The sequence below is a fragment of the Larimichthys crocea genome, chromosome XVII (genome assembly GCF_000972845.2).
Source record: "Larimichthys crocea isolate SSNF chromosome XVII, L_crocea_2.0, whole genome shotgun sequence".
Lineage (NCBI taxonomy): Eukaryota > Metazoa > Chordata > Actinopteri > Sciaenidae > Larimichthys > Larimichthys crocea.
Genome location: NC_040027.1, coordinates 10,129,287 through 10,155,784, shown reverse-complemented (window position 1 = coordinate 10,155,784; position 26,498 = coordinate 10,129,287). Strand labels below are relative to the sequence as shown.

Genomic DNA, 26,498 nt, shown 5'->3' with positions numbered 1-26,498 from the left:
TGCTCCAAAAAGCGGTCCTCCCCTGCAGCTCGCTTGCAGTCTGCAGGAGAGGGACCCGGGCGCGCAGGTGGAGACAGGCACACCTTTCTGCGCCTCGCTTCAACCTCACGCCCGGTTAGTTTGCGCAGAGCCGCTTCGGCTGCCGTTTAGCTGTCAGTATGAGTATGTACGGGTCCCAGAGCGGTCTGAACAGTATGAGTTTGGGCCGCAGGGTCGGGTCCAGAGGTGACCTGGCTGGCGCCGGGAACGTCCAGTACTTTCAGGGAGGCGGTAACGGATACGAGGCCTCCATGGACGGATACAACTACAACTTTTCAAAGTCCTCTGCAGGCGGAATGATGGGAACCATGGGAGGCGGAATGATGGGAACCATGGGAGGCGGAATGATGGGCAGTAGCAGCGGATCGATGACCGCTAAAGGCGGCGGCGGCATGGGCATGGGCATGGGAGGCGGCACGCTGCCCGGGAAAGGCGGAATGAGGTATGGATTCATATTTTACTGTCACCTGCTCACCTGCTCACCTGTTGTGTACATGTTGTTCCCTCCCCCTGCTCTGAGGACGCTGGTTACTATTAAATATTAATCATGACTGTCTGTTTTGTCCCAGTGTTCATTTCCTGCACACTCTGAGATCTTAAGCCAATAAGAAGCTCTTAAATTTGCAGCTCAAACATCAGATCTACCTACAAGCACATGCATGAAAATATTTGCAGGGATCATAATGTGGTTCATGCTCTGATGTTTTTGTCTGCAGGCTCAATGCACAGCGAGGTAAAGCTGCAAAACAAAGTTTACAAAGAGCCGCTGTGCATCCAGTTTGTTTGTCAAGGGAGTTTCCAGTTACTCTTTATCACATAGCTGATAAGAAAACAAAGCTGCACTTTAAAACCTATGGGAATCTTAATGATGACCGTGCTTCTGCAGAAATTACAGTTCAGGTTCTTCTTTGCACAGAAGCGTTCCCGTCCCCTGGAGGGAAATACTGAGTCTTGATTTATAGCTCACAATGAACTGCTAAGTTCCTGCGGCTGCAAACAGCTTAATGCTCACTTGTTCCAGAAACATGAAACTGTTTCAGACCTTCCACGCCGTCACACACACAGAACAGAGGGACTATGTCACCGTGGTATTTTAGAAAAGGACAGAAAGCATCTGGCCGACATGAACACAACATGTTTAACACAAACACTGTGCTGCTCCTGTCGAATGAAAGATGTTTGATTGTTTCCGGGTCCTTCTTGTTAAAGAGTTGTGTACAGTTCTTTAAAGAGACAAATAATTAATTAGTCACTAAATCTAGACGGATATATTAACTGATATCATCTTACAGCAGATATTATCCTCTGGCTTTGATGAAGGTCTTTAAGCTTTTTGCAAAGGAGAACAGTGTGCAGATGTCTGGGTCTTTTCTTTCATGCAGAACCTTTTCCCCTCGTGTGCCTTTGTACAGTGATTGTGCAGGTATGTTGTTATTGGCACGCAGATCGGCTGATGAGGATCAGGAAGTTGCTGTACGACAGAAATCATTTTTAATAAAAGGCGGCTGTCAAAAATCTTTGTTTACAGAAGAGAGAAAATATTTCTGCAAGAGTAAATGAGTTCTCAGACACTGAAAGCCATTGTCGGCCTCAAAAATCCAGGATAGTTTTATTATTTTTTAAGTTGCATAATCAAATACATCTGTGTTTTTATTTGATTTGGACTCTTATTGCTGCCTAACTACGTGCTCCTTTGCAGAAAAACTTTTCAGTTACATATAAACGTCCTTCTAGGAAATTATTTGGACCCCCAAAAGTTTTTTTAAAAGATATGTAATGTTGTATCTGATACGCAGACCCCAACATATGTGGTATCACTCAGCAGCTCTGTTTTGAAGCCATCTGAGAAGAGAAATGATGTGCACCATTAAAGGAGTCACATAATAAAGAAGTTGGGAGCTGCTGGTCCAAACTGTGATATTGTGGTGCTTTAATATAAATGATATATGTGAAGATTATATTAATAATGAGCTTGAAGCTGATGAGTTTACTCTGCTGCCCCCTGCAGCGGCGCCAGCCTCGCTGCCATCCACCAGAGAGCCATGATCCTGCAGGGCCAGTGCCAGGAGTACCTGCAGAAAGCTGAATACGCCCTGCAGACTGTGAGTCAGGATTTTTTTTTTCATCAGACGCTGCATGTTAGGTTTCTGTCCTCCGGCCGTGCAGATAAAAACACGTCTGGGTCAGACTCTAAAGGTTTTTATTTCAACGGAAAATAGCATCGTGTTGCAGCTTCACTTCTGTTGACAAAAATATGCAGAAATGTTGTTTGGCTGTAAACTGAGTGACTCGATGAGTGAGAACATGCGATAGGAACCAGGCGGATAATGAAAGCATTTAGTTTATTTCTCTTTTGGTAGCCAAACCACCTCCAGCAATCATTCAGTTGTCAATAAGTCATTTTTTTATTGTCAGATGAACTCTGCAAACATTTCAGTTACAGCACACACACACACACACACACACACACACACACACGGCTCCTCAACTCTGTGTTATGCAACTTCTTCTTGACATATTTGGTTTTCTGTAGAACCCATCGTCGCTTGCTTGAATGAGTGCGGTCGGGTTGATTTATTAGCGTGTTGATTCGTATATGAACCCTCCTCACGCCTGTGTGAAATACTGAATACCACTTCTATTTCGCCCTTTAAAAAGGTCATGAATTTCAAGAGATTTTCTCCAGGATTTTGACAGTTTTGGCACAAACCTACTCCAAGTAATGCATTTAGTAACCGAAACAAAGACAGGACTCAAGGTCACATCCAAAAAACCCAACAGGTCAAGACATCATCAATGTTTTTGTGCAGCAGAAAGTTTAAATGACATGTGCATGAGACCAAACAAACAAAACAAAAGCTAAGAAGTTACAAAGTTTTCAGGTGGCGGATTCGTGCACCTCTCTGAATGTCTCGTTGATGCCTTGCAGGGCAGTTCCCCGGGTGATGCAGAGCGCTTCATGATGATGGCTAAAGAGACCATCGAGCAGCTGAAGAGCTGTGCCATGGACCTGCGACAACTGGGACAGCCCAATGACAACGTAGTCAGATCGTGAGGAAGACTTCTTTCTTTCTTTATTTCTGCCTTTCAGTGTGTAAATGAAATAATATTCATACGCGTCTTTGCCAAATGTGCTTTCTTTCTCTCTCTTCCCTAATCCGCAGTGTGGAAATATGTAGAGACCAGCTGAAGGGGGTCCATATGGCCATCACAGGCAGCATGCAGAGGAGGAGGAGCACCAGAGGAAGCATCGGAGGATCCTGGGAGGAGCCTGGAAGGAGCTTCCAAGACGCTATGGGCTGGATGTTACAGCAAAAGGTGCAAAAAAAAAAGTGGCAGTGACCTGACTGACAGATCTCATTAAACCAGAACACAGTGTGCTCACATAACCTTTACACAAGTTCAGCATGAAAGCATTCCTCTGCTCTGTGTTGTCAGAGACACGAACGCTTCTCTGACATTAAGAATAATTATTATAATGAGATTAAAAATGAGAAACGAACACATGAAGAAGTACTGTAGGGAAATGGAAAGTAAAATAATCAGGCAAATGTTCTTCTGGTAGATTCCTGAGATGTTTTTAGTGAAAAGGCTCAAAAGTTCACAGAAAAAAAACAAAACTTGTTTCTCTGCCACCACCTGCTGGTCTGAATCAGGACGAATGTTTGAATAAACGCTGGAAGTGAACTGAAAACACGTGTTTCTGAGAAGAATTGCACTCATATGTTCAAGTGTGTATTTAAAATATATTAAAATCCATGTTTCTGTGCCTGTTTGGTGTCCCAGCGTCTGATTGAAACAGCTTCATGGGGAGACGTTCCTGAAGTCATCGATCAGCACATCATCAGCCATCAGAAGTTTCACAACTCCATCCAGAGGAGCGTCGAGCTGGACCGAGCCAGAGACGACCTGGTGAGTTCACACCACTCTACCGGGCGCTGTCGTTACGTGTCATTACTTATTTACTGATTGTTACAAACAGAAGCCCCTAAAATCAGTTTGCATTTGTCACAAATTAATTCAAATCCGATTAGACAACCAGAAAGAACTTAAAGAACACGTAAATGAATGAATAATGCTGCAAAAAGCTGCACCAGGACCAGGTTCTGCATCTGAATACACAAAGACAAATAAACGAAGGGATGCATGAGCAAACACGTTAAATCTGGATCTGATCCCAAACCCTCTTCAGTTACTCACATCTTTAACTCTAACATCTATCATCCCGAGGGACATAAACTAAACGTGCAAACCTACATTAATAAAACATTTTCTTCTTGGCAGATCATTTTATACATCATTCCTGTTTGGCACAACCACACTTGAAGGTCTGCCAGATTTCAGCTTTGAGGTTCAGTTTTCTTCCTGAATGAAGCTGAAGTTCGTTAACAGTAGTCCGATCTTACAATAGTATTAGCAGCAAATGAATGTGGAAATGAAAGGGAAACTCGTGCACCCTTTTAAATCTGCAGATTTTGAGCTTTTCTGGGTTTTAGTTTTCATCCGTGAAAATCCCTTACATACTTCAATAAAACATTCAATTGGTGGGATTTTTCAGATATTTTGAATGAAGGAAAAGTTCAAATGACATACTTTTTGTTTGTTAAAGTAAATTAAGGTGTTTTTAGTTTTTATATTTGCACATTTATCGACACTTTGCAAGCTCTCTGGCTGCAAAACACCTTAGTTCAGATTGGTGTTTGTTATGGTTTAAGGGTTAATTAAGGATTAACTGATTACATTTAAGATTTTAAGGGATTTTTTACTTCATAGCACTTCATGTTTTTCTATATTTTTCACTCCTCTCATAGATTAAGAAAGGAGACAAAGCAAATCTTCATGCTCTGGACCAAGAATGGGACAGTTTACAGGTAAAAAAAAAAGACAAACACTGTACTCGTACTGTACTGTCATTGTTGTTTCATGTATTTAAAGTCACTTTATTCTCCCGTGCCAGCAACTGTCCTATGACCGGACGCAGCAGCTGCAGGAGCTCAAGGGAATCATTCAGGAAATGTGCCAAGAGATCATGTGGGTGAACAGCAAGGAGGAAGTGGAGCTGGTGTTCGACTGGGGAGACAAGAACATCGAGCAGTACATCCCGCAGAAGCAGGAGAGCTACTCGGTTAGTAACACGGACGTGATTGAAAGTTTAGAGAAGCAGGAGAGGACTGTGTCTGCTTTGATGCCTTAATGCTGCAAAAAATCCACGTTTGATTTCAAATTTTACGAGCATATTAAAGTCTAAATTTCACTAAGGCCTTTTTATGAAGTTGATCTGCATCTCATGAGGCAGCAGTCATCCGTGATAGATGAGGTTTTGGCAGACAGTCATCCACTTAGAGCGAAGCCACACAGCTGCATCCTGATGTTTCCGTGTCCCCTGTGATTACTAAACCTCTTTTCATGTAACAGAAACTGATGAGCGCCCTCGAGGACAAAGAGAAGGAGCTGAATAAACTGTTCACCAAAGTGGATACTCTCCTGAAGAACAACCATCCGGCTGCAGACAAGATCGAGGTGTGGACCGATCCGTTCATCAGCTCAGACTAATGCACAGTGTTGACATGCATCATAAGTGTGGGAGGCTTATCGTTTATTGTGTTTCAGGCGTACAGGGACACTCTGCAGACTCAGTGGAAATGGCTCCTTCAAATAACCAAGTGCATTGACATCCATCTGAAGGAGAACGCAGCGTACCAGCAGGTAACATGACGAAATAGACCCATACCTCTATTTCTGTTTCTCAATCATTTCTTTTATACTTATGTCGTGTATTTCTCGATAGTTCTTCAAAGAGGCTAATGAGACGTACAGCGCCCTGCAGAAGGAACACGAGACGGTCCGTAAGTCGTTTGTCTGTGATAAGGACACTTCACTGGAGGACCTGCTGGAGCTGCTCAGAGGACTGGAGGTACAACAGCTTCTTACAGCTCTAACAGACCGGCTGTGTTTGTGTGTGTGTATCGAGGCGACGTTTTAGTCCTCGAAATGTGATTGCACCTCCTGTTCTCAACCAAAGCCAAACAGTTAATACTGCCAAGGACCTCAAGGCCCACACGTGACCCCTTTAAAATAATAACCAAGTCATTATAAGTGTCAGCCACGTAACGAGTAACGGTCCAAGGTTAATCCATGAACATGATTACCTAATTACAAACTTATTAACAGTGCTGTTGACTGAGTTGTGCATATTTACACATTGTAGGTATACTTGGATTAAGACCTGTGTTGTGCTGGCTCTCTGTATAACAACTTGTTTTGTGTGCACAACTAACCCTAACCCAAATATGTGGCTATGTATTACAGTGGTCCCTCGTTTATCGCGGGGGATACGTTCTAAAAATAACATCCGCGAAGTAATCAGCTTTATTTTTTACAATTACTATACATGTTTTAAGGACGTAAAACCCCTAACCACACACTTTTATACACTTTTCTCAGACAGGCATTAACATTTTCTCACATTTGTCTCTTATTTAAACTCTCAAAGTTCAAACTTTCGCAGATTTAACAAAAATAAGTACAATACTGTATTAGTAAATGAAACCAAAGATCAAAACCTGTTTTCAAGCCCAAACATTTTTAACAAATTTAATTTTAATGAGGCCGCGAAAGGTGAACCGCGTAATAGTGAGGGACAACTGTATATCTCATGTACATGCAAAAGCATTTTGAGTGCTCAATGTAGTGAAACCTTTGACCTATATTTGTTCTCGCTATGGCCAGTCTGGAGCTCTGTACATACATAAAGTAGAAACCTTAAACGTCTGTTTTTAAAACTGAAGGGCTGTCCTATATAAAACCATTAATCAATGTATCTGTCACCATTGGGGTCAATAACATTTTTTGATTTCTCATATAATGTCAGACTGGCCTAATCTCACTTTTCTAACTTTGTCTTTTCGCTGTTTTGGTTCTTCTATTTTATTCTCATCATGTCTGTTTCATCGTGTGTTCTTCTGTTTTGATAAGTTCCAATTTGCAGTTATTATTCTTGATTATCATTATTATTGATTTTGTTTTTGTTTTAATATCTCCCAGAGGGAGAAGGAGAAGATCTTGGAAAACAAGAGGCAGGTTCAACATCTGGCCAACAGGTCCAAGAGCATCGTGAGACTGAAACCCAGAAACCCTGAAGAGAAGAGCAGCAGGCCCGTCATCGTCAAAGCTCTGTGTGACTTCAAACAAGACCATGTCAGTTTTCTAATCATCGCATCACAGCCTCACACATGCTGTACTCTGTAGACTCTCATGTAGACACTGCTGGTCATTTCTGCTCCACAGAAGGTGATCCAGAAGGACAACGAGGCGATCCTAAAGGACAACAGTCAACGCAGTAAGTGGGAGATCACGGGCCCGGGTGGGCTGGATATGTCGGTGCCGTCTGTGTGCCTGATCGTACCGCCTCCCAATCCACTCAGCATCAGCCTGGCCAACAAGTAAGATTAAAAAAAAGTTGTTTCTTGGCACGTGAAAGATTTGCTTTCTTGTTGAGATTAAAGGTTTAAATATCGTCTCTGTGTTCTCTAAAGGAACGAGCAGTACTATGAAGCCATCCTGGCAATCTGGAATCAGCTCTACATCAACGTGAAGAGCCTGACCGCCTGGCAGTACTGCCTCCTGGATATCAAACGCATCAACTCTCTCACCATCTCAATGGTAGGTGATGAATGAACTCTCTGAAGTCAGGCTCTGCTGTCTTAGATAGATTAATATGTCATCAGCAATTCGACTATAGTAAATCCCAAAAATGAGAAACAAAGTGACATTTATTGGTATTAACCACTTTCTTTATGATGAAACATCATATTATGTATATTATTAGGGCCCAAGCACGGCACGCTGAATGACGTTTAAAAGTAAATCGCATTTCCGACGGCCCATATCCCCTCGAAAACTCACGAAAATGTGCCTAGTCGGGCGTGAAGTTACGCATTTCGGGGGTCTCGCACATGGACGTATGCATATAGCTCGACAGCGCCACCTAGGTGTTTGTTTTCGGAGGGGCCCCTCGCCACGGTTTCATCCACGTGTACAAAATTTGGAGGGAGTATGTAACATGCCGAGACACACAAAAAAGTCTCTTGGTGACCCGGGCTACAGTGAAGCGTACAGCGTCCAATTTTCTGTCAAATTTGGACTTTTGTGTTTTTGGGGTCATGTCCAGGGGTCGCATTTGAACTCCTCCTCCTAGGGATTTTATCCGATGCGTTTGAAACTTGCCATGTGTGTTCTTCAGGCCTTGACAATGAAAAGTTATCAAAATCACAACTTTTCATCAGAGAGTGTGGCCGTCACGGCGCGTCAAACTCAACGCTGGCGATTTTTTTGAAAAAAAATGAGACTCCATTTACTTTTGGGCTGATTTTCAGGCAAAAGTGTGCGGCTATCATATACTTTGTCAGAGCTGTCTGAAACTTATTGCGGTTATTAAGACCGCTATTATAAAGACCGTTGTTATGCACATTTCGACGTGCGCACATGTGCGAGGGCCCGACCATCGCTGCTTGCAGCTTTAATATTTTACTTGCTCTGTTTATTTGTGCACAAAACATGCAGTGCATCAGAAAAAACTGACAACATCCAAGCAACGCTGGATGGGAAAACTCCAGCCACAGACGTGTTGCATTCACTGACGTGTGCTGGTTTCTGATGTTGTTCAGCTTTGAGTCAAACATGGTGTGTGTCTGTGTGTGTCTGTGTGTGTGTGTGTGTGTTCAGTTGGCCAAGATGCGTCCTGAGGAATACCGTCAAATTATCAAGAGCCTGGAGACTCACTTCGAGGAGTTCAAAGTGAGCTGCCATGGCTCCCAGATGTTTGGCGACGAGGAAAAGAAGTCGATTGAGAACCAGATCAGCGGATCCCAGGCCCACTACGAACAGCTGGTGGCGAAGCTGCATGTTTACAGTCAGTATTACAGAACATATACAGTACTGTCCACCTGTAGGAGCAGGGAATTAGAAATGAATTGATAATTGTTACATGTTTTCCTTTACTGATTATTAAAAACATTGTTGTGTGTCCTCACAGTCGAAAATGAGGATCAAATGCAAGTGCAGGAAGTAGTGGAGCCGCAACAGCAGCAGCACTTCATTTTAATACAGCAGCAGCATTCGCAGCAGCAACTACAGCAGCAGCAACTACAGCAGCAGCAACTACAGCAGCAGCAACTACAGCAGCAGCAGCTGCAGCAGCAACAACTACAGCAGCAGCAACTACAGCAGCAACAACTACAGCAGCAACAAGCCAAAGAGGAGGCCGCCAGGAGGCTGGAAGAGGAAAGACGAAGAGCGGCACAGAAAAGGCAGGAACAGAAGAAGGAAGTGGTTATTAAGAGTGAGTGCGGGTCCAAGACGTCACAGAAGAAGGTGGTGTACGCCTCATGGAGCTTATCTGAACTGCACGCGCTCAGACTGAGGCTGGAGAACACCGAGGGAACACTGAGTCAGCACATTCACATCTGCCTCGGAGACGACGGGGTGCACGACTGTGGCCTCAAGATCACCGAGTTGGAGGTAAACGCAAAAAGATTTTAAAAACAAATCTTATTCCAAATATTTACTCCCCATAATTCATTGCAGTGACTCTGTTTGTGCGTATGTTTCCCTGTAGAGGGTGCAGCGTGACATCGACTCGATGCGCGACGAGTACTTGCGTCTGAGGGAGCGTATCCTGAAGGAGCTGGAGGGCATGAAGGATCCAGATAAAGCCGAGTTCCTCCGCAGTGAGGTTTCAATCATCAACCAAAGACTGGGCAGTCTGGAGACCAGCTCGTCAGCTTACCTACAGAGGTGAGACTAACAGACAAACTGTTGTTTTGATTATTCAAGAAGGCTCATTGGAAGCAAGAAAGAACCGAGATTTGTGAACTTACAATGAGCCTACCACGGGTAGAACAGAAGACCAGAACGGGAAAACCAAACACTGGCTCCAGATATTCTTTCCTGTTTTTCACGTATTTCATGGCCACTGTAGTTTCTTCACCAGTGGTTCATCAGTATAAAGCAAAGCTCTGTAAGTCGGTTGTAGTTTTTTCTGTTTTTAAATGAGAAATGGTACAAAAATCCAAAATGTTTGCCCATAAACTCACATTTTTCAATTTTTAAGTTGATGAACCACATGAGGACAGCTGCTACCAAATCCTTAGTATAATAACAAAGCATCACTATTATTAGAAGCATTATTTTGACTGTATATGAAAGCACAGGCAGTCTGAGCTCTGATGAAGTTGGAGTACGGAGTCTTAAATGAATCGATGTGATTGGATCTGGAGAGGTTTGCAGCAGAGCTGATAACATAAGAAATGGTATCATCGGCATAAAAAGACACATTACAGTGCTGCATTGGTAAATAGATATTTTGTGTGTATCAAAATTCACAGCTAAAGGCTGATTGACAGTTAAAGCTCAGATACAGAGTGTTACCACCTTTAATACAGCTTCAATGAGAGTTGAATTGAAGGTGTGTATTAGTGATAAAAAGTATTATATCTCATTATCCGGAGTGTCTTTGGTCATCATTCCTTCCTCTCTCTTAGGCTGCGGGCTCTGAGGGACATGCTGCAGAGCGTGGCACAAGTTGAGGACATAGTGAAAGTTTATGAGGCGAGACTGGCGGAGAAAGAGACCACCTCTCTAACGCCTAGTGAGGTGGAGGATTATACGTTCACCCTGAAGGTATTCCATAAAACACATTACATTTTCATACATTTCTGTTTTTCTTTTCATGTATTGTACAAGTAAAAAAGAAATAATAGAGTGCATATTCACGCTCCGTAGTCCCTGATCAGTTTAAACTGAACTGGTGTGAGATAGCTAGAGTGTCTAGTCCGGGATGTCACATCGACCGCTGTTTCCTGCGTGTTGCTGGTGTGTAGAACATGAAAGCAGAGCTGGAGCAGAAGAAGGATGTTCTGATCAGCATGGAGGCAGAGTTGGCCAAGGTGAGCCACTGGAACAGTCAGGTGGACGGGTCTTCCTACAGGTGTGACATGATGGTGGCCAAATACACTGAGCTGGTGAACTTGCTGACAGACCGCTGGAGACGGATCGATGGACAGATCGACACCAGGTGTGTTCTTTGTTTTATACAAAGGAGCCAAAGCTGCAATAACAGACATGGGGCAGGGTTTAGAGGGTGGTTCAGCAACTCAGTCAGGTGTCTCACTCTTCCTTACATGTGCATCTTTATAGATACCCCTTTTTCAGATTGTGTAACGTCTCTGTGTTTGTGTCTGCAGCACCCATTAATCAATAGTATCTACTGAAAAAGATACTGAACATATGGTGCTTTCTTTTGGGTTGTTCAGACTCCAGGATTTGCAGTTGTATGTCCCAGAGCTGCAGCACTACAAGCAAACCAGCGCCTCGCTCATTGACTGGATCGATGCCACACGGAAAAAACAAGATGCCCTGCAGGCCACCAAGATATCCAACATCCAAGCACTGATAGACCATATGAACAACCAGAAGGTCAATTAACTTGGTGACAGTGTTGAGGGTCTATATATATATATGTGTGTGTGTAAAGTCTGACATCTTCATGTTATTGTGTTATCAAGGCCCTGAACACAGAAATCAAACTGAGGAGGGAGACAGTAGACAGTGTGCTGAAGGACAACGTGGCCTGTGTGAACTGTATCAAGGTAAGGAGGTCTGGCATGTGTAAACAGACTCATCAAAAGAATTGATTTCATTTAATGAATTTCATTTAAATGTTTGTTGTACAGGATTACGAGACCGACCTCGCCGCTTACTCCTCCGGTTTGGAGACTCTGCTGCTCAACAGCCCCATCAAGAGGACAATGCTGAGGTCGCCAACGATGGATCTTAATCTGGAGGTCGAGATTTCTCGTTAAAACTGTAGCAACTTTAAGATTATTCCCTTTTATTCTTGTATGCTAAAGGAGGGGTCAATGAAATTTGTGACAATATATTTAAGTCTTTCTTTTGTCTTTGTCTCAGGCTACACAAATGCAAACCCGTTACATGGAGTTGCTTACCTCGTCTGGTGACTACTACAGGTTCCTGGGAGAGCTGCTGAAGAACATGGAGGAACTGAAGGTACCAATGTTGTATTTTGTACTGAAAACAGAGCTATGTAAATGTTTGGTGACCCAATCTGAACCTGAAAGTACGTTAAAATGTTCCTCTGCATTCATCTCTTGCTTCCAGATTCGTAACACCAGGATCGACTTGTTGGAAGAAGAACTTCGCCAGCTGAGGGAGGGCATCCAAGACGGCAACAGCAAGAACAAATCTCTGGAAGAGGCCCTCGCCCGCTACCAGTTGCAGCTGAACCAGTCACAGGAGCAGCTGCTGTCAATGGAGGCAGTGCAGCAAACCTCTTCGATGCAGTGTAGCGCCGCCAAGGAGAGCCTAGACAGCACACAGAGCCAGCTGTCAGACCTCAGCGATCAGGTGGCGCGTCTCAACTACCTGCTCGAGGAAGAAAAGAGGAAGAGGAGGCTGGCAGAAGAGCGCTACACCCAGCAGCAGGAAGAGTACGACACCGTGCTGAGGAAGAGGCAGAAGGAGCTGGAGACGGTCATCTGGTCCAAGATGGAGATAGAGAACAGCGTGGAAAGTAAGGACCATGAAATCGGTCAGCTGCGGCGGCAGCTGGCTGAGGAAGCAGCAAGGATCAAAGAGCTACAGAAGGAGATGTCAAAGGTAAGAAGCCAATGCAGTATGGAGATTAATAAGTTAAAGCTCAGCTACGAATCCCAGATCCACGTCAGCCGCACAGACATCCAGAGGCTGGCAGCCCAGAAGGAGGAGGATACTGCTGACCTCCAAACGCAGTGTGACAGGATGGCTGCAGAGAGGAGGAGTCTGGAGGAGGAGCTCAGGAGGCTCAGGATGTCCCTCAACGAAGCTGAGGAGCAAAGGAAGAGAGCAGATGAAGAAGCTCACAGTCAGCGTGCTGTCATCACAGAGGAAGGACGCCGGAGGAGAGAACTGGAAAGTCAGGTGGAGGCGCTGATCAGGCAGAAAGACGACGAACGTAGCCAGTACGTGGAGGAGCTGGCTGAGATCAGGAGGAGTCTGCAGGAGAAGTGCGAGGAGCTGACCTACCTAACACACAGTCTGGAGGAGGAGACCCGCAGAAGGAAAACCATAGAGGAGGGGCACGGTGTGCTTGAACAGACTTTGGCCCAGATGCAGGTGAAGCTAACCAGTTCATCAGTGACTGCGACCCAGCTGGGCGAGTGTGAGGGGGAGCTTCAGAAGATACGATTAGAGCTGGAGAGGGAGAGCAAGGAGAAAAGCAGAGTAGAACAGAACATGAGCAGGTTACAGGGGCGCATGAAGGACCTTCAGGCTGTGAGAGACGGGCTGGAGAGCCAAGTGGAGAATCTGAGGAAGGCTAACCAAGAGGAAGTGGCCAGAAGAAGACAGGTAGAAACAGAGCTGGAAAAGACCGCCACATCCATGAAAGAGTACATCAGCACCATCACCACGCTACGCCAGAGCCAAGACCAGTCCACCATATCGGAAAGGATAGGTGAAGAAGAGCGCCTTCGTCTGCAGGAAGAGCTGGAGATGAGCTTGAGACAAAACAAGACATCTGCAGACCGCATGATGCAGCTCGGCGCAGAACTGAAGGCCCTGCAGCAGCAACTCCTCCAGGAGCAGGCCAGAGTCAAAGAGGCAAACCTGAGGAACGAGGGTCTCTACAGAACTATAGAGGAGAGAAGTAAAGCACTGAATGAGAACTCTACTGAGCTTCAAAGACTGAAGACGATGACAGAAACTCAGACCAAAGAGAGGTTGAAGCTGGAGGAGGAACTAAGGGCAGTACGACATGAGAGAGAAGAACTGTTGATATCCAGACAGGGATGTAGCGACGAGCTCTCCTCCCAGATTAATGCTCTGGAGCTGCAGCTGCAGGCCAGTGAGCGCAGCAATGTAGATTACCGCAACCTGGTCTCAGAGCTTTCCTCAGAGAGGGAGAAACTGAAGCTGGAAGCTGAGAAAATCCAAAACCAAGCCACCGAGGTACATGGAAGTTGGGCACTTAGACGTGAACTGCTCTCTTCTTTCCAAATCAGAGTCCTAGTTTGGATCAGTCGGGTAGCTAGCACTGCTTGCATACTGGAACCCCTCTAGATCCCCCACAGATGCCTCCAACTTAGTTCCTCTGATTTGAACACATACATCTGTGTTATGTGTTCGAATCAACTTGCATGTCAGTCACTCGCATGCAAACGCCATGTGTGCCTCTCCATTGTCTCCCTGCCCACGCTGTGCGAAGATGTCCTGTCTGCATGCTTTTTTGCTTTTCCCAGAATGAACAACACTGTCAGTGACATCACTGGTCATTTGGTGTATGGTTTGATTGTTGATAATCATATCTTTGTAGCAGCTTAGTGGTCTTCAGGACACATTTCACAAACTTGTAAAAACAGCACTGATATACACTTAAAATATCCAGAATTTTTCAAAGTGTTTGAGGCAATTCTTCTTGCAATTTCAGGCCAGTCAGTCAAGATTGGCGCCCATCTATTAACATTATTTATTTGTGCTGTTTTGCAAATTTGCAGAATGTGAATAGTAATAGTTTGTCTACTGATTGTGTAGTTGTAGTTCCTATAATCAATGTTAATATAGTTTGTCTGCAGGATTGGGAAGGTTGATTTCACATAATATTTTTTCTACTCAATAATTTTCTTATACGTTTACTTCCCAGTCTTGTAAGACATTTTCTTGTTTGTATGATTTCTTTCTTTTTTTTTTGATGGGAAAGATCAGTCTGCACAGTCCATTAATAACTCAACAAAGCAAATTATATTTTGGAGGAATGCACATAGACTTGCTATTTATTATTATTATTATAAATCATGATCAATTCCAGGTTTTACTTGTACACAAATTAACACTGGGCCATCTTGTGGTTTAGTCAATTTTTATTATTTTCAACATTTTAAATGAATATAGATGCTGGAAAAAATAGTTACAGCAAGTACAGAGTCATCCATTCACAATGTCACTTCTTCAAAATATTAGTCCTCCTTTTAGGATTCTGCTGCTAGAAAAAAAAGAATGGAGCAAGTATCTGTGCCGTCCTCTTTTGAATTACTGAATTTGATTAAATTCATTTTTTAATAGTAGCACAATCATTTCTAATTTCAGTGTTATTTGGATCTACAGCTGTTCTATCCCAGTGTTGTTGATTGTATAATTTTATACCATGATGTAAAATGCAGAAAAGAAATGTTTCTTGAAATGCAGTAAGTGTGTTCAGGTGTTTTTGAGTTGACTAACCTTTTGTCTCTTTGCTCTTTCTCTGCTTTTTTCCATCTCTACAGACAACATCCACGATACAATCCATGCAGTCCAAGTATAATGACATTGTGATGGAGAGAGATTCTCTGTTGCTGAAACTTCAATTGTCAGAAAAGGACAGTGATCGGTATCAAAGGCTAGAGGAGGAGCTCAGTCGCATTAAACTGTCTCTAGAGACTGAGCTTCGCGCTAAACAACGTATTCAAGAGGAGAACGACAGGTTCAAGAGGGATTTAGGCTACTGGAAAGACCAGTATGAGAGTAAGCAGGGCATGATCAGGCAATATGACACAGACAAGGAACGTCAGGAGAAGGAAAAGAACACTCTGAAAAATGAAATAGAGAGGCTGATGAGGGAACTCAGGGAGCTTGAGGAGACATATAAAAGTAAGCTGTCAGCCATCCAGAGGGAACTGCGAGAGGTGACCCTTGTCAGACAAACCATGGAAGCTGAGCTGAAGAGAGCTAAAGAGCCCCCAACCTTGGATGCCTCTAACGTGGTTTTTGATGGAGTCCGCAAGCCAGTCACAGCGGACAAGTTGCTTGACTGTGGTGTTTTGGACAAGCCAACTTTTGGCCAGCTTGTGAATGGACATAAGTCTGTCCATGATGTGTCTGTTGACAAAAAAATCAATCTAAAAGGGACAGGCCCAATAGCCGGGGTGATAATTGAAGGTCCAAAAGGTCCAGGGTCTATCGCTGGACCCCTATCCAAAATGACTTTGACCGAAGCCAAGAGAGAGAATCTCCTGCCACCAGATAGCGCTGACCTGCTACTGGATGCTCAGGCTGCCACTGGCCACATTATTGACCCCAGGACTAATCAGAAGTTGACAGTTGATGAGGCATTTAATCAAGGTGTGATTGATGAAGAAGATAGAGAGAGGCTGCTGGCAGCAGAAGCTGCAGCTGTGGGATATCGTGGTCCTGGCACAAGCAAACCCCTTTCAGCATTTCAGGCCATGAAGAAAAGACAGATTGACCGAGACACAGCACTGCGTCTTCTGCAAGCCCAGGAGTCTGTGGGGGGCATCCTAGATCCTGTGCTCAGTGTGTTCCTTCCCAGAGACACAGCCATTGAGCGTGACTTAATTGATAATGACATATCTCGAGCTCTGAATCAGAGGCCTGAGCTCTACCTGGACCCAGATAGTGAAGAGGGTGTAACCTATATGGCATTGAAAAGGAGATGCAAAGTAGAGCCACACACAGGCCTTCTGCTTCTGCCTGTCCCTGAGAAGGTAGACCCCTCCAAACTTGTCTTTGAAGGTGTTCGGAAACCTGTCACAGCCAAGCAGCTGGTTGATTGTGGTGTGCTTGACAAGCCAACATTTAAAGATCTAGAAAAAGGAAAGAAAACTGTCCCAGAAGTATCTGCAGACAAAAATGTTAATCTGAAGGGGACTGGGCCCATTGCTGGAGTTGTAGCTGGGAATGAAGGCAAAATGTCTTTCTCAGAAGCCAAGAAAAAGATGCTCATGTCTGATGATAGTGCAGATTTGCTATTGGAAGCCCAGGCTGCCACAGGTCACATCATTGACCCCAGAAACAATGAGAAGCTGACAGTAGATGAGGCATGTGCCAAAGGGGTCGTAGACATAAGAGATCGAGACAAATTATTGGCAGCAGAAGCTGCTGCTGTTGGATACAACGACCGTAGTGCGGCCAAGCCTCTCTCAGTGTTTGAGGCCATGAAGAAGGGAGTAATTGACAAAAAGACAGGGGTACGCCTGCTGCAGGCTCAGGAGTCTGCAGGAGGCATTCTAGATCCCAATCTCAGTGTGTTCCTCCCCAAAGATACAGCTATCAAGCGTAACCTTTTGGATGAAAACCTCCATCAAGCTCTAAATCAGAGTCCCGAGTGTTACCTTGACCCAGAAACTGAACGTGATGCTGCTTATGGAACACTGAAGAAAAGATGCAAGACAGAGCCTCACACAGGTCTGCTCCTTCTGCCAGTCACTGCGAAGCTAGACGCTTCAAAACTGATCTTTGACGGTGTCCGCAAGCCAGTAACAGCACAGCAGCTGCTTGACTGTGGGGTCCTGGACAAACCAACATTTAACCAACTAATAAAGGGGGAGAAAACTGTCCCAGAGGTGTCTCTGGTTAAGAAAGTCTTTCTAAAGGGGACAGGCTCAATCGCTGGTGTGGCACCTGGACCTTTAGGGAAAATGTCCTTTACAGAGGCAAAGAAACAGATGCTCATACCTCCAGATAGTGCAGACTTGCTACTGGATGCCCAGGCTGCCACAGGCCACATCATTGACCCCGCAAGCAATCAAAAGTTTACTGTTGAGGAAGCATGTGCCAGAGGAGTGGTGGATAATAGGGATAGAGAAAGACTCTTAGCAGCAGAAGCTGCTGCTGTGGGGTACAGGGATCCTAGCACAGGTAAGCCTCTTTCAGTGTTTGAGGCAATGAAGAAGGGAGTAATTGACAGGAAGACAGGGCTACGTTTGCTACAGGCCCAGGAGTCTGCAGGGGGCATTTTGGATCCCAACCTCAGTGTGTTCCTTCCCAGAGACATAGCTATAAAGCGCAGCCTTTTGGATGAGGACCTCTGTCATGAACTAAACAAGAAGCCCGAGTGTTACCTTGACCCAGACACAGAGCATGACACCAGCTATGGGGCATTAAAGAAAAAAAGCAAAACAGAGTCTCACACAGGTCTGATACTTCTGCCAATCACTGAGAGGAAAGACCCTTCCAAACTGATGTTTGATGGCGTCCGCAAGCCAGTCTCAGCACAGCAATTATTTGATTGTGGAGTCCTTGACAAGCCAACATTTAACCAGCTAGCAAAAGGGGAGAAAACTGTTCCAACAGTGTCTTCGGAAAAGATGGTCTATCTAAAGGGCACTGGATCCATTGCTGGAGTGATAGTTGGACGTCAAGGCAAAATGTCTTTCTCAGAAGCCAAGAAACAGGATCTTCTGTCTGATGATTGTGCAGATTTGCTATTGGAAGCCCAGGCTGCCACAGGTCACATCATTGACCCTAAAACTGATCAGAAGCTGACAGTAGATGAGGCATGTGCCAGAGGGGTGGTAGACATCAGGGATCGAGACAGATTATTGGCAGCAGAAGCTGCTGCTGTTGGATACAAGGATCGTAGTGCGGCCAAGCCTCTCTCAGTGTTTGAGGCCATGAACAAGGGGCTGATTGACAAGAAGACAGGGGTACGCCTGCTGCAGGCTCAGGAGTCTGCGGGAGGCATTCTAGATCCCAATCTCAGTGTGTTCCTCCCCAAAGATACAGCTATCAAGCGTAACCTTTTGGATGAAAACTTCTGTGGTGTGCTTAAGCAGAATCCTGCTTCTTACCTTGACCCAGAAACAAATCGTGATGTCAGCTATAGTGCTTTGAAGGAAAGATGCAAGACAGAGCCCCACACTGGCCTACAATTTCTACCACTCTCTGAGAAGGCTGACCCCTCCAAATTACTCTTTGATGGTGTCCGTAAGACAGTAACAGCACAGCAGTTGCTTGACTGTGGGGTCCTGGACAAACCAACATTCAACCAACTAATAAAGGGGGAGAAAACTGTCCAAGATGTTTCTGTGGATAAGAAGGTCTTTCTAAAGGGGACAGGGGCAATTTCTGGTGTTGTATCTGGACCTTTAGGGAAAATGTCCTTTACAGAGGCAAAGAAACAGATGCTCATGCCTCCAGATAGTGCAGACTTGCTACTGGATGCCCAGGCTGCCACAGGCCACATCATTGACCCCGCAAGCAATCAAAAGTTTACTGTTGAGGAAGCATGTGCCAGAGGAGTGGTGGATAATAGGGATAGAGAAAGACTCTTAGCAGCAGAAGCTGCTGCTGTGGGGTACAGGGATCCTAGCACAGGTAAGCCTCTTTCAGTGTTTGAGGCAATGAAGAAGGGAGTAATTGACAGGAAGACAGGGCTACGTTTGCTACAGGCCCAGGAGTCTGCAGGGGGCGTTTTGGATCCCAACCTCAGTGTGTTCCTTCCCAGAGACATAGCTATAAAGCGCAGCCTTTTGGATGAGGACCTCTGTCATGAACTAAACAAGAAGCCCGAGTGTTACCTTGACCCAGACACAGAGCATGACACCAGCTATGGGGCATTAAAGAAAAAAAGCAAAACAGAGTCTCACACAGGTCTGATACTTCTGCCAATCACTGAGAGGAAAGACCCTTCCAAACTGATGTTTGATGGCGTCCGCAAGCCAGTCTCAGCACAGCAATTATTTGATTGTGGAGTCCTTGACAAGCCAACATTTAACCAGCTAGCAAAAGGGGAGAAAACTGTTCCAACAGTGTCTTCGGAAAAGATGGTCTATCTAAAGGGCACTGGATCCATTGCTGGAGTGATAGTTGGACGTCAAGGCAAAATGTCTTTCTCAGAAGCCAAGAAACAGGATCTTCTGTCTGATGATTGTGCAGATTTGCTATTGGAAGCCCAGGCTGCCACAGGTCACATCATTGACCCTAAAACTGATCAGAAGCTGACAGTAGATGAGGCATGTGCCAGAGGGGTGGTAGACATCAGGGATCGAGACAGATTATTGGCAGCAGAAGCTGCTGCTGTTGGATACAAGGATCGTAGTGCGGCCAAGCCTCTCTCAGTGTTTGAGGCCATGAACAAGGGGCTGATTGACAAGAAGACAGGGGTACGCCTGCTGCAGGCTCAGGAGTCTGCGGGAGGCATTCTAGATCCCAATCTCAGTGTGTTCCTCCCCAAAGATACAGCTATCAAGCGTAACCTTTTGGATGAAAACTTCTGTGGTGTGCTTAAGCAGAATCCTGCTTCTTACCTTGACCCAGAAACAAATTGTGATGTCAGTTATAGTGCTTTGAAGGAAAGATGCAAGACAGACCCCCACACTGGCCTACAATTTCTACCACTCTCTGAGAAGGCTGACCCCTCCAAATTAATCTTTGATGGTGTCCGTAAGACAGTAACAGCACAGCAGTTGCTTGACTGTGGGGTCCTGGACAAACCAACATTCAACCAACTAATAAAGGGGGAGAAAACTGTCCAAGATGTTTCTGTGGATAAGAAGGTCTTTCTAAAGGGGACAGGGGCAATTTCTGGTGTTGTATCTGGACCTTTAGGGAAAATGTCCTTTACAGAGGCAAAGAAACAGAAAATTATGCCTTCTGACAGTGCTGACATGCTACTGTATGCTCAGGCAGCCACGGGCTACATTCTTGACCCCAGAAAAAATCAAAAACTGACAGTAAAAGAAGCATGTGCGAGAGGAGTAGTCGATAAAAAGGATGAATCGATGTTGTTTGCAGCTGAAGGTGCTGCTGTAGGTTACAGAGACCCAAATACTGCCAAACTCCTGTCAGCTTGCCAGGCCATGAGAAAGGGATTAATCGACAAGGACACAGCTCTACGTGTACTTCAGGCTCAACAGTCTGTGGGGGGTATTTTGGACCCTGCCCTGAGTGTGTTCCTACCCAAAGACATTGCTAAGGAGAGGGGCCTCATAGATGAAGAGCTATACGAGGCCCTGAATCAGTGTCCCCAGTGCTATCTAGATCCAGACACCCAACAGGGGACTACATATGTCTCTTTAAAGAAAAAAAGCAAAACAGATCCAAGCACAGGTCTGTTGCTTCTGCCTGAACCTAAAAAGCCATTAACTGTCCAGGGACTCAGGGGCAAGGTGTTGGTCATAGATCTAGTAGATGCAAACCTACTGGCAGGTTCTGATATGGACCAACTTAGGGATGGTAGATTGACAAGCCAGGATATTGAACACCGTCTCCACCCCTACCTGAGAGGTTCTACTTGCATAGCAGGAGTTTATAATGAGGCCAATGATAAGACAATGTCCATCTATCAGGCCATGAAAGAAGGACTGTTGCGACCCGGGACCACTCTGGAACTTCTCGAGGCCCAGGCTGCCTCTGGCTTTGTAGTTGATCCTGTCAACAACCTTTACCTCACTGTTAGTGATGCCTACAGTAAAAGACTATTCGGGCCAGAGTATAAGGACAGCCTCCTATCAGCAGAGAGGGCTGTGACTGGTTACAAACTGCCTGGTACAGACAAGATTATTTCCCTCTTTCAGGCCATAGAGCGAGGTCTAGTGGAGAAAGGTCATGGCATCCGTCTGCTTCAAGCCCAGATTGCAAGTGGTGGTATCATTGATGCTGAACACGGCCATCGTATTGACACAAACGTAGCCTACAAGAGAGGTTACTTTGATGAGAAAATGAACAAGATCCTGAATGATCAGAGTGATGACTCTAAGGGTTTCTTTGACCCAAATACAGAGGAAAATCTAACATATATGGAGCTTAAAAAACGCTGTATCACAGACAAGAAGACTGGCCTCATCCTTTTGCCTATCATAGACATAAAGAAGAAAGAATCAACTCTGAAGAACACTCTGAGAAAGAGGAGAGTGGTAATTGTGGACCCAGAGACCAATAAAGAGATGACAGTACGTGAAGCATATGACAAAAAGTATATTGACTACAACACCTACTTGGAGCTGTCTGAGCAGGAGTGTGAGTGGGAAGAGATCACCATTACTGCTCCTGATGGTTCCACACGGTTTGTCATTATTGACAGGAAGACTGGAAGACAGTATGATATCACTGAGCTGATTGAACAGGGAGTAATTACTCAATCAGATCTAGATCAGTACAGATCACGCACCATCACCCTTACTCAATTTGCAGATATCATAACCGGCAAGACCAAATCTGGATCATCATTCTCATCATCATCTTCAAATCAATCATCATCATCATCTTTGGGTTCATCATCAGTGACAACATCAACAACATTAAGAACAATGAAAACCACAGTGCCATCGTCAGTTACATCGTCGTCATCATCATCTTTGGGTTCGTCCTCAGCGACAACCTCAACAAAATTAAGAACGATGGAAACCACAGTGCCATCGTCAGTTACATCGTCGTCATCATCTTTGGGTTCATCCTCAGCGACAACCTCAACAACATTAAGAACAATGGAAACCACAGTGCCATCATCAGTTACATCGTCGTCATCATCATCATCTTTGGGTTCATCCTCAGCAACAACCTCAACAACATTAAGAACAATGGAAACCACAGTGCCATCGTCAGTTACATCGTCGTCATCATCATCAACGGTCATGTCAAGAGCTTTGTCACCAACTCTTTCCAAGATGACCACAACAAGAACTACCACTGTCACAGAGCGGAGTGGCTCATTCAGCAGTGTATCTCAAGACTCAACCGACAGCCTTAGGGGTATATCCAGTATCTCTATCACTCTGGCCTCCCCTCTTGAAGCAGTGGGTGAGCAGGAACCCGTGGGTGCCATCTTTGACACAGACTCTGTTGAGAAGATAACCATCACAGAGGGTCTAAATCGTGGTCTGGTGGATTCCATCACTGCCCAGAGACTACTGGAGGCCCAGGCCTGCACTGGAGGAATTGTTAATCCCACAAATGGCAAAAGGTTAGGCATCCAAGAGGCCGCCCGCCAAGGTATCATAAATGACGACATGGCCTCTAAGCTCAAGCTTGCGCAGAAAGCCTACGTTGGCTTTGAGGATGTAAAAGTCAGGAAAAAGATGTCTGTCGCTGTAGCTATGAAGGAGATGTGGGTGCCATATGAAGCAGGGCAGAGGTTCATGGAGTTCCAGTTTGCGACAGGAGGGCTTTATGACCCAGAAGTGGACTGTAGAAGATCCTTAGATGAAGCTTTGAGAATGGGCTGGCTGGATGTAAAAGCAGCCCAGAAGCTGCAAAACCTCAACCATCATTCAAAGATCCTGACCTGCCCCAAGAGCAAACTTAAGATCTCTTACAAGGAGGCTCTGGATAATTGCTTGGTGGAGGAAAGCACTGGGGTAAAAATGCTCCAGGCATCATCCGTGTCTTCCAGAGGAATCAGCAGTCCTTACAATTTCTCCTCTGCCCCAGGATCAAGGACCGGCTCCAGGAGTGGCTCAAGACAAGGCTCTCGCAGGAGCAGCATAGACTTGGGCTCCCCCAGCTCATCTCGCTACAGTCAATCTAGCTTTCTCTCCTTCTCCTCATCCATCAAATAAATCAAGAAAAGAACCTGCACATTCATAATCATTTCTTAAAAATGAACCAGAAGAATATTTTGATTGTTCAGAAAATAACTTTGGAAAATGTGTTTTGTATGTGGGTAAAAAAAAGAAAAAAAAGAATTTATAATACATACTTTTAGATTTTAGCTTCGGTGTTGCTATGCTTTTAAAATGCTATAGTTGCTGTAGTTCAAATGATGATGAAAATAACATGACCAAGATTATGTTTGTGGAAACAGACTAAAGTATTATTGGTAACCATCTTGTATTTGGATTGAAAATAAAATGTATAAAAATAATTATTGGTGTCAGGATTAGAAATGTTCTGGCATGAACATCAAGTTTATTTTTCAAAGTCTTCATGGAATTTCTTTTTAAGCTTTGCATTGGTAACATAATGGTATCATGTTTACATTCATTTCACATCTAAAATGTCTGTTTTGTGAGGGGGAGGGATTTAAGGTTGGGTTACATATATTCATTCACATGATTACTTTTTTTTTTTACTGCTGAATCAGCTGTTAACCATTGTTTTTTTTTCTTGCTGTTAGTGCTTCTGGTTTTGTAACAACTTCTCAAGATATCAAAATAAAAGCTAACCATTTGCTCATATGGATTCATGACTTTCTCTTTTCATGGACAGAGATAGTTACATGTATGATATCATAGATATTCCTCAGTTTGTAGGCAGTTATAAGAGCCCACAGCTTGAAGGGGATCTTGTTCTACATCATAACATATAAAATCATTTAAGAATGATACAAAAGGATATTAAAAAATATGTTTTAGTTATTGTTATTGTTTAAGTGTTCAGGAGTCTCTGATGTCTTATGCTGTATTATTTATTGACGCTTGGCCAAGGAGAATTAGAGACACTCTCAAAGTTCATCAGAAGTGCCTGAGTCGGTCTCACATTCTGCCCAACTCATCCTGGTGGATCGACTTTAAACCCCAAGATAACACCACAAATACTACACGCCCAGAATTATTCAAAGAGAATGTCTTTACCCATGGAGGTGTTATTGTCAGCATATTCTAGTCTGGAGACACAGATGTCTGTTTACGCAGATTGGAACGTCAACAGCAAGCTATCTATTATGACTAGGAAGGCAGCAACAGGTCTCTTCGACCCTGGCCACCACAGTGTTGAGATAGACTGGCACCCAGTCAAAGACAAACAATTAATACTGCAGAGGACCTCAAGGCCCACACGTGACCTTGTGTAACCTAAGGATAGAAAATTCCATCACAAAATTAAATCAAATTAAATATGAAAGGACACGTTTTAATTGATTGATAGATAAACATGCCTGAACACATGCTTGGCATCATGTTTTCAATTCTGATTTTGAACCAAACTGCTAGACATTAATTGAACATTCCCCATCCTGTTTCATATGTAGTTCCTGCTGGACAAGGCTTGTTGTGGGAGACTTTACTTGAGGGCAAATAAATAAATTTATTTAACAACACTTATTAAATCTGTAAATTTGTAGATGTAGATGTGGTTTAATCTAAAGTATAAAAGGTTTGATTAAAGCCTGTGAACCCTCCTCTGAGAGAAATGGACTACAAATGTGGGGGAGGGAAGAACATGACACGGGCCTTCAAAATAAAAGCACATGTATCGTGTACATCAGTTTTAACGCAGAAAACTCATGAATATCGCACCTCATGTTCCAAATGTGGGATATTCTGTTTGTTCGTGAGTTAGTTTCACACTGATACTATAAGCATTAGTAAACAATAAACAGGTGTATTTTATTTCGACAGCGCTACCCGGAAGTACTTCGGTGACAACAACAACAGCAGCAGCTGTTAGCATGTAGCATGTAGCATGTAGCAGACAGACTGTCAGGTGAGTTTATCATTTTTTTGGGCCGCGTGCTCCAGCACAGGTGTGTCACCTGGTGTTCTGCTCTTTAATGTTACCGTCACAAACGTGGCTCGCACGTGTCGGGCTGAAAGGAGCTGACGTCAACGTGAGCTCAGAGCTGAAGCGTCAAACAGGTGAGAAGGAGCTTTAACAAACATGTGGCTCTTTATTCTGCTGATAACTAACATATTTGTTACTGTACTCAAATGGAATAACGACAATAATATAAGTACAGAGTGTTTATCTACAGCTAATGACGACATTAAAGGTGTTTGTGTTCAGGGGCGCTGCCAGGAATTCTGGGCCCCATGACATAGAAATGAAACTGGGCCCCTCTGTGCAGCTGTTGTCCCCACATCTCCAGGACCTAACTATCCTATCAGAAGATTTACATAACTCTACGGAAGCCCTAAAAGGCCATACATACATACATTTTATTCCACTTGTTTTCCGGTGATAACGAGATAATTAATTTGAGAAACGATAGTCTAGTGCGGGGGTCCCCAAACTTTTTTCGGTGCGGGTCACATCAACTTGCCTTTCTGTGATGGGGGGCCGGGGTCAGTCTATAACTGAAATGATATCAGTCCCCCCAAGGATTTCACGGGCCTTTTTTTGAAATAGTTGCTGCCTAAAATCCCTGATGTTGCATGAGGTTTTCAAAAAAATTGCAGAGAAAGTTGCTTTTTACATTTTTGTTGCGATTTTGTTGTGGGAGGAAGTGAAAGTTGCGATAAATTGCGATTCGACAGTCGCGGAGAGGGCGCAGCGAGCACTAAGTCCACGGCCCCGGGAAGTGGCAAGGTCCGGGCAGGAGGGCGCTGTAGATAGATAGATAGATAGATAGATAGATAGATATACTTTATTTATCCCAAGCTGGGAAATTATAGTGTAAATACTGTATATATTTACAGTATACTGTAAAGCTCGAGGCCGGAGCCGTGAGCCACCTTCGCCCCCGAGCCTTTCCAAGTTGAATCCCCCGGGCAGACTGCGCGGAAGTTTATCACGAACGGGATATACCATTGTGTGAGGGGATGAAAATTAGCTAGTACTGTAAATAGTTCATAAATAAGGTAGATTTTAATTAGAATGCCAAGCTTAATCATTAAGTGTGGACATTTTATAATAGGAAAATGCAATTTTGAAAAACAGGCCATGTTTAGAGGGATTGTTTGGGATCGTTAAGTGGGCCACTCCAATTGTTTAGGCGGGCCGGATGTGGCCCGCGGGCCGTAGTTTGGAGACCCCTG

General features: G+C 44.4%; 2 protein-coding genes across 3 annotated transcripts in view; both read left to right on the top strand.

Annotated features, from left to right (window-relative positions):
* Window positions 1-25: 25 nt before the first annotated feature.
* Window positions 26-23,984, top strand: dspb (desmoplakin b). The gene is made up of 24 exons (XM_027290028.1): window positions 26-481; window positions 2,048-2,141; window positions 2,969-3,090; window positions 3,204-3,357; window positions 3,826-3,951; window positions 4,851-4,910; window positions 4,997-5,164; window positions 5,455-5,559; window positions 5,650-5,745; window positions 5,828-5,953; window positions 7,084-7,236; window positions 7,327-7,481; window positions 7,575-7,701; window positions 8,764-8,950; window positions 9,074-9,558; window positions 9,656-9,834; window positions 10,581-10,719; window positions 10,920-11,113; window positions 11,352-11,514; window positions 11,604-11,687; window positions 11,772-11,882; window positions 12,007-12,105; window positions 12,217-14,043; window positions 15,354-23,984. Exons 1-24 carry the CDS (start codon window positions 159-161, stop codon window positions 23,361-23,363), a joined length of 13,287 nt encoding a protein of 4,428 aa, XP_027145829.1. The 5' UTR covers window positions 26-158; the 3' UTR covers window positions 23,364-23,984.
* A 1,183-nt stretch (window positions 23,985-25,167) lies between these two features.
* Window positions 25,168-26,498, top strand: part of tbc1d7 (TBC1 domain family, member 7) — a 10,514-nt gene continuing 9,183 nt past the window's right edge. For both annotated transcript variants that reach the window (XM_019277489.2, XM_019277488.2), the window contains exon 1: window positions 25,168-25,379. The gene's annotated coding sequence lies outside the window, so the exon portion shown is untranslated. The remainder of the gene's footprint in view (window positions 25,380-26,498) is intronic.

What these genes read in the sequence shown, in the direction of transcription:
- dspb (XM_027290028.1), top strand. Translation starts at nt 159, where the DNA reads ATGAGTATGTACGGGTCCCAGAGCGGTCTGAACAGTATGAGTTTGGGC. An exon ending in AGAAGCAGGAGAGCTACTCG is followed by an intron (nt 5,165 to 5,454) that starts GTTAGTAACACG and finishes TTCATGTAACAG; the next exon opens with AAACTGATGAGCGCCCTCGA. An exon ending in AGCTGCTCAGAGGACTGGAG is followed by an intron (nt 5,954 to 7,083) that starts GTACAACAGCTT and finishes AATATCTCCCAG; the next exon opens with AGGGAGAAGGAGAAGATCTT.